The 8,224-nt window shown below is 41.2% G+C and overlaps 1 protein-coding gene across 3 annotated transcripts in view; it reads left to right on the forward strand.

The window, feature by feature from the left end:
- Positions 1-7,965, forward strand: part of CABP2 (calcium binding protein 2) — a gene marked incomplete at its 5' end in the record, with an annotated part of 124,546 nt that extends 116,581 nt beyond the window's left edge. For all 3 annotated transcript variants that reach the window (XM_082268352.1, XM_082268353.1, XM_082268354.1), the window contains 2 exons: positions 3,687-3,834; positions 7,860-7,965. In XM_082268352.1, the coding sequence (XP_082124478.1) occupies positions 3,687-3,834; positions 7,860-7,885 (174 nt within the window). In that variant the 3' untranslated portion in view covers positions 7,886-7,965. The remainder of the gene's footprint in view (positions 1-3,686; positions 3,835-7,859) is intronic.
- Positions 7,966-8,224: the final 259 nt, after the last annotated feature.

The raw sequence follows: 8,224 nt of genomic DNA on the forward strand, positions 1-8,224 counted from the left end.
CGTTGCGATGTTCCCTACCTGGTCCGCGCATGCACACTAGGATGTATGACGCGGCTACAGCTGGTACATGACGAAGCCACAGCTGATCCGCAAACCGGAAATTACGGAGGTATGGTTTTCTGATAGGGTATGGTGTTCTGACAGAAGTGACGTGTGCTCTATCATAAACCGGAAATTGCGTTGACGCGTTTCGCCCGCCTCCAGGGCGTTATCACAGACGTATTTCCGGTTATATACCTCCTCCAGCAATAATCATTGTCTTTACTTCCTGTTCCTGTTAGGTGTAATAAGCTTCATCAACACCCAACAGGAAGCAGCAAATTGCCATTTTGAAAAAATAAATGGAAGCATCAGAAACAAATAAGGGACATAAAAAGATCGTACTGATTTACAAAACTTTAGAGTATTTTTATTTTTACATAATTCAAAAACGATATATGGCATTTGTGGTGATAATTTAAATATGGTTATTGATCTCTGGGGTTATATATATATATATATATAATCTATATGTGGGCTATCTGATGGGTATACCTGTCCCCACCCGCCAGGGGGAGCATCTCTCCATCCCACTAACCTAACATAATTACACCACAAATACCAAGAGATACCAGAGAAACAGTCTAGGTCTCTACATGTAGTCATTATAACTTATATATTGTCCTACAAAAAAATGTATATGCATATAAATATTATACAAATTACTTATATTGTGCAAAATTACTGTATACATAAATATTGTGCAAATTACCTATATCGTGCAAATTATCCTACAAGAAATTGTATATGCATATAAATATTGTGCAAATTACTTGGGTATAAATCTTTAAGTTCCTGTTACCTAGTGAATTGTGGGAATCGTATATTATGGACGTAAAAATTGTTATTACAGATATTCTAAAAAAATTCTAAAAAAGATTTTTGTGTTAAAAATACAAAAAGGAAATGAAATAAAAGGAGCATTATAGGATTACCAGTTGGATAAAAAACAGTTGAGGTCGAAATCGACATTTAACCCCTTAGGGTGCATAGTGTTTAAAAGGTATATCCACTTCACTTTGTTTTGGGCATTATTCTGTCTATACCACAAAATTTGAGTCCTGTTGGATCCCTATTGTGTACTAGTCTGAAATGATTAGATGAACTATGGTTCTTGAACCCCTTTTTAATATTGGCTATGTGGTCTCGTAGACGGACACCTAGTTTCCTAGTGGTTCTGCCTACGTACTGGAGTTTGCATGGACATTCCAGTAAATAAGTCACATGCGTTGTCTCACAGGAAATGAATTTATCAATTAAGTCCCTTATTTGTTTCTGTTGCTTCCATTTATTTTTTCAAAATGGCACGTTGCTGCTTCCTGTTGGGTGAAGCTTAGTACACCCAACAGGAACAGGAAGTAAAGATGAAGTTTATTGCTGGAGGAGGTATATAAGATACCTCCCTCGCCGTAACCAGAAATACGTCTGTGATAACGCTCTGGAGGCGGGCGAAACGCGTCAACACAATTTCCAGTTTACGATAGAGCACACGTCACTTCCGGTCGCGGTTGAATGCAAGCCGGGACCAGCGCTGCCCGAGCGAGCACCGACAACCAGGAAGTCCTTACAGCCACATGAGATTGTGTCTACTCTAAGGCTTTTTTACTATGGAAGAAATGTGAGTGTTATTCTTTGTTTTAATAAATAGTATACATTTTAAACGGAATTACACTATATGAGTCTTCCTTCCTTACGGTCCTACACTATTGGTCCATCTGGGGGAGACTGAATATTGGAAATTAGCCAGTCCCAAGGAAAAATAAATGATTCCATTTCCACACAGGACTAAGCATGTTTGACCCACATGCAGTATTGCTGGGGGTCCTGGCAGTCTGGTAAGTGGAAGTATACATAGGGAGTGGACCCTTACAACATCGCACTTTATTTTGGCACATAATGGCACTGATTTGCATAATAAGGAGCACCTAAGCACATTGCACTTTCACTGGCCACTTGCTTAAATTGAACTTTTCTGGGACTCTTTATATATATTACATATTTTTTATTTTATTTATACCTTCATATTGATTTATTACAGGATTGTTTTATGTACATGCAATTATTGAATTTAGAATTTAATTTGCACCATACTATATGATTGATTTGCACTGCTGTGGCACTTTAGAGAGATCTAAGGGTGTTGTTGCATAGCAAAGTGGATACAAGTCTTGCACCTTTGCACAGTTTGCACTTTATATAAAAACATTTTTACACTTTATTTAGTACACCTATTTTGCACTGTGTATCACTTTTTTGTCATTTTAAAATCACAATATTTTTGAGCAGCGGCACTTTAGGTTTTGTGTATCCATAGCGCAGAGATGAGATTTAATGTTGAAAAATGTAAGGTAATGCATTTGGGTGCCAGAAATACGGACGCAAGTTACTCACTAGGGGGAGAGACTTTGGAGCAATCTAAAGCTGTATACACACTATCCAACTTTTGTTGGTAGATTTCCTTCAGATTTACCTTTTCTATGTAGTGCAAGGGCCTGCCAGATTGCATACAAATTGAAAGTGTATAGGTATGACCTCATATTATATGGTTTTGGTAAATCTAAAGGAAAAAGTCTTCAGAAAATCTTATAGTGGGTATGGTCCATAAGATGGAAAGGGACCCGGGGGTCCTAGCAGACGACAAGCTCAGCAATGGTATGTAATGTCAAGCTGCTGCAAGCAAAGCCAACAGGATATTGGCATGTATTAAAAAGGGGATTCACTCCAGAGATAAAACAATAATTCTTCCACTCTACAAGACTCTGGTCCGGCCACATCTCGAGTATGCCATCCAGTTCTGGGCACTGGTCCTCAGGAAGGATGTACTAGAACTGGAGAGAGTCCAGAGAAGGGCAACAAAGCTAATAAAGGGACTGGAGGATCTCAGCTATGAGGAAAGACTACAAGCATTGAACTTATTCTCTCTGGAGAAGAGACGCTTGAGAGGGGATATGATATCAATGTACTAATAACGTACTGGTGACCCTAGCATAGGGAACAAACTATTCAGTGAAAGGGAATATAAAAGGACTTGCGGCCCTTTGCCTAAATTAGAAGAAAAGCAGTTTAACCCTAAACTGTGTAAAGGGTTCTATACCGTCAGAGCGGTAAGGATGTGGAATTCTCTTCCACAAGCAGTGGTGTCGGTGGGGAGCAGTTTAAAAAAACTATTCGATGGGCATCTTAATGACCACAATATACAGGGGTATACAATGTACTATTGACAAACACTTATTATACACACACTCATCATAGGTTGAACTGGATGGGCTGGTGTCTATTTTCCAACCTTGCAAACTATGTAACTAGGAACTTATGTCTTGACAGTTCTGTCACAAGCCACTGTGACAGTTATCATTCACAGCATGCCTTGAATGTAACGGCTTTGTGAAACAGTTAAAGAAATAGGTTAAGCTATTTGCCTTTATTCAGTCTCAGTCACTTTTTCAGGTAAGCAATACTGGTTGCCTAAAAAACAAAACAGCACAAATCCCCCAAGAATGAACAGCAGGAGGTAACTGCTAGTTTCCACAAACAAGAATAGTCATAATCTTACCAACAAATATTTACTGTAGTTTATAGCTACTTTAACCACTGTGCAGTCCTATCTCATCATATTCTTTTTCATCCCTTGTTTTCACCACTTTCAGTTTGACTCAAATGGTGACGGTCGAATCAGCACGCGAGAACTGCGAGAGGCCATGAGAAAACTCTTGGGTCAGCAACTTGCTCCTCGTGAAGTCGATGAAATCCTGAGAGATGTGGACGTGAATGGAGATGGACTCGTAGATTTTGAAGGTACGGGTCCCAAGAACTTTGGGCTTTATTTATCAAAGTGTCTGAAATAAATAGTGTCTGTGTTGTCCTCAGCATCCAATCAGTTGTGTTTCCAGTGTCGAATAGAAAATGAAAAGGAGATGATTCGTTGCTGAAGGCTATTCTTTTAAGATCTTGATTTCTGCCACCTGAGACATCTGAACTTTGTCCTGATTTGTGTGCTGTCTAAGCTCAGGCCTCCAACCACCACTGCAGGCAGTATGGCACTGCCAGGTCTAAGGCTAGGAGGCAAAACATATACTGCCATCATTTTCTCCTTATTATCAGCAGGCAGGGCATTCTGTCCTGACTGGTAGCTAAGTAGTGATGGTAGGCTAGGCAGGTAGGCTTGCACAATGTCATGGTTTCCATTGTGCAGGCAGCCTGGCCATTCTGTGTCTATTGGTAGCTAGGATGCGGGTAGTCAGGCCACATAGCATCATAAATTTCCATGGTGCAGGTGGGTCGGCCAACAGCATCATAACAACCAATGATGCTGTGAGGCCAGGCTACCCGCACCATGGAAACACATTATGCTGTGCATCCCCGATGCGTAGCCTGTCACCATCACTGAATTTTTCTCTTGTACCCCTAAATGTCCTGGCATGTAAGGTTGGGAACCACTGCTCTAATAAATCAAGATCCCATGGGTCAATAACTGCATGTAATACAACAAGGGCTGTAAATTGTTCTGTACTGAAGGAAAAAAAAAAAAAGAAAACAGATAAGGTTGAGTCCGAAATATAGGCATCAAAAAGTCCCATCACATACCTATTCTGTTCTATTTCACTACGTCGCCCTAGTCCGCAAAACTACTGTTCAAATTTCAGATATGACAACGTTAAATTACTTAACGTAAGCAGTTTTCAGGACTGGCGCCAAAATTTTAACTGCGGGAAAACTGAACAGGTATCACGTGTTCCACACCTGGAAATATTTCCTGGGGTTGCAGTGGAAGAGCGAGTGAGGCTGGGTGAAGAAACCAGGCTTACCTATCCCAATGAACTGGCGATGTGGCTACAAACTCACTATGGACACACGGTGCGTTCATACATTTTTACGTTTTAAATCCATACAGAACATTTTTTTTTTTAGTTTTTGGAAGAGTGCGGAAGAGTTAAGCCTCGTACACACGCAACGATTGTTGGCCGTGAATTTTCGGCCAACGTCCTATCGACTGATTTTCGGCTTGTTAGTATGATGCTTCCGACAACCGACTGCGACTTTTCGGCCAAACAAAATCTGGTGTGCATGCTATAAAATTTTTGTTGGCCGTCAACAGAACGGCCAATTTTCTGTCAGTCAGTACAGATTTCGGCAGACAAAAATCTGATGAGCAAGACTGGGCATGCTCAAAGAAGAAAAAACACACGAAAAGTAGACCAGAACATGACATCACTTCTGAAGTTGGTTTTTGTTGGCCGATAAAATTCGTGTGCAGTCTAGAGCACATTTCAACCAACACAACAACACTGGACAAAAGACGGCCGATCGGTTGGCCGATAATCGTTGCGCGTGTACGAGGCTTTAGGCTTTTATGGCTTTGCAGGGCTCTGCTTGAGAGATTTTCCCCCACTTACTGCCCCATTGGCAATGATTTCACCAGACAGGAACTAAAAGGGAAATATCCAATAGCAACATAAACAAAGATTTTTTATACAATATAGTAAGCGAAGGGGAAAACTTCTGTCAGCTTTTCATTGCTGCCTGTGCACCTGCTGCAGATCTGTCCTTGCGTAATTTTTGGTGAAATCGCTGTCCCTATGACAGTAAGGTGAATTCTCTCTAATAGTAAAAACCTGACCCGGGTTTCATATCCCATCCCCTTCTATCTGCCCCCCTCTCCAAAGAGGGTTTAGCTGGATATAAACATTAAGGAACCATTCTACCAAAACCTGATTTATACGTTGTGGGGTAGCTTACAGGTTGTAACAGTTCCTCGGCTAAACATATGTGTGTTCCAGGGAGATAATTCTCATTCAGTTTAACGAATATTGTTGCAAATAATACATCCGGTTTAAAATAAGTTTAGTTACTTTAGTCATTTAAAGTAAATCTGTGAGGGAGGAATATGGAAGATGCATTCTGCTATCGTACTCTTCATTACGCCACTACTTAGTGAGTCACTACCTGCGACACCTATGAAGGTTGAGAATTCTGACTTCACTAATCTCATTCTGGGTTAAAGTATATTAAATGATTAAACAAAAATAAGAGACACAGCCCCAGAGCCTATGACCTTAACAAAAACACAACAAATGGGTGGGATTGTGAGCGCTCCCCAAAACAATTGCAGGTGGGCAAAGGAGTCACCGATGAAATATCACGATGAATAGTCACAAATGATGAGTGTCACATTTATTAAAAACTGATGACCATACTGTAAAGCAGGATACATCCAAGGAGTGAGGCAGTACCTGTAATGGAAGTCAGGGAGGTGGATGGAAACATCTCTCAAGCCTCTCAGATGGTGGAGGAGCCTAGGGGGCGACCGCACAAGAGGAGTAGCAGAAAAAAAAGGGAGATCCGTGGCCCGGGGGTGGTGGGGGGGGTGGAGAGACACAATACCCTGTAGAACGAACCTGCCGCAGGTCCGCAACAAGCCAGCGTCTCCTCACGTCAGCTGTCCCGAGCGGCGCCGGCGGATGACATCATCGGCAGGTGACGGTCAGCTCCCGAGAGTCTATTCCTGGCTGCAAGGCAGATGGTAAAGGCAACCTCACTGTGCTGGACGTATCACACACCAACAGCGGTCACATCCAGGGAATAGGGAGATGGTGGTGGGATGAAGATTGAACACCACAAGGGGGGGTAAAGATGATCATCTCCATCATCCTTACCCCCCCTTGTGGCGTTCAATCTTCATCCCACCACCATCTCCCTATTCCCTGGATGTGACCGCTCACAATCCCACCCATTTGTTGTGTTTCCGTACTTTTCTCAGCTGAGCAGGGGATAGCTGCACATGCCCCTGACATGGACTAACTGACTAACTGGCACTTCACATATGGCCGTCCATCCCATTTAGCTTGACACCACAAGTTTTAGGTTCTCTGATCATCCAGTTTCCAGCGCCAGGATGTCTTTGTACATATGACCTTAACAACAAGTCAGCAATGGCAGATTTTCATTAAGGCATAAATATTGTTTGGAAATATGGATAAACCAAAAGATAACAGATTTGCAAGTGCCCATGAATGCATGAATATTAAAACCCAACTCTGGACAAATAAAAAATTATCCTTTGCACTGGGGCTGTGCCACTTTTCTGATCCTCCACTGCTCCCTGCAGTTAGAGTTGTCCCCACAGCATCTGCACCCCACACTTCACCGGTTTAGGGGCCTGATCTCATCAAGATGAGAGCAAGGACCTTAGTCCTGCACTGAATGTGAAGATGCCGAGGGACAGTCCACTGCCGGATCATGTTGGAGTGTCACTAGCCAGGAGAGCAGAAGATTAGGTAAGTAACACTGTTTTTTCCCCTCTCCCCTAGACAAAACGAGTAAGTAATATCTCCAGTCCAGGTGCAGCCCCACTGCAAGGAATATTTCTTATTTGCCTAGTGTTGGGCTTTAACTTGCACTTTTAGTTTGTTTGCATTAAAAAAGATATTTAGTGTTCCCATTTGGGTGCCTCGGGAGACGCGCGCACTTATATGTCGCATTTATCGCGTATCTGTTATCACCTGTTCCTCTATGGGTAGTCTTTACATTCATATAATTCTCTGTGGTTTGGTTGTTTCATGTTTCATGGTACATGTTCTTTTGCACTGACGAGTTATTTGCACTCTATACTATTGTATCTCTTTCGCTGTGAACATTGTGCATTTATGTTTTCTATTTTGCTTGCAAGCATTGTTTGTTCTATTTACTTAAAACCCAATAAAAATGTTTAAAAAAAAAAAAAAGATATTTAGTTTTCCTCAATTGAGATATAACCTAATTTTCTTTCCTGGAATGACCTTTCAGCTCCATATCTGACACTCATGTGATGTTTTGCCTTGCAGAGTTTGTACGAATGATGTCTCGCTAAAGAAGTGAAGACATTAAAGGATGGTGTGAAGAGTTTATTAGAAGCCTGAATCTTTCATTCCTGTTTTACTTCAAAGCAATACACAATTAAAAATAAATGTATATTATTCTACAGTTGTTTGTATTATTTTTTTTAATATGCATGGGAAACAAAGAAGTGCAATTTTACTAGAGCCAGCATAATGATATGGTACCAAAGTAATGCAGTAAGACCTATCTGGTATCTTTACCAAACCAATGCCATAATACCAATGATAACATGTTATCAGAGTAATGCTGTGAGACCAAATAATAGAATATCACAGAAAAAAAGAAGGTTCCAGTGAAAGATGGTGGCTTT

The sequence above is a fragment of the Pelophylax lessonae genome (assembly GCF_965119305.1).
Source record: "Pelophylax lessonae genome assembly, chromosome: 9".
NCBI lineage: Eukaryota > Metazoa > Chordata > Amphibia > Anura > Ranidae > Pelophylax > Pelophylax lessonae.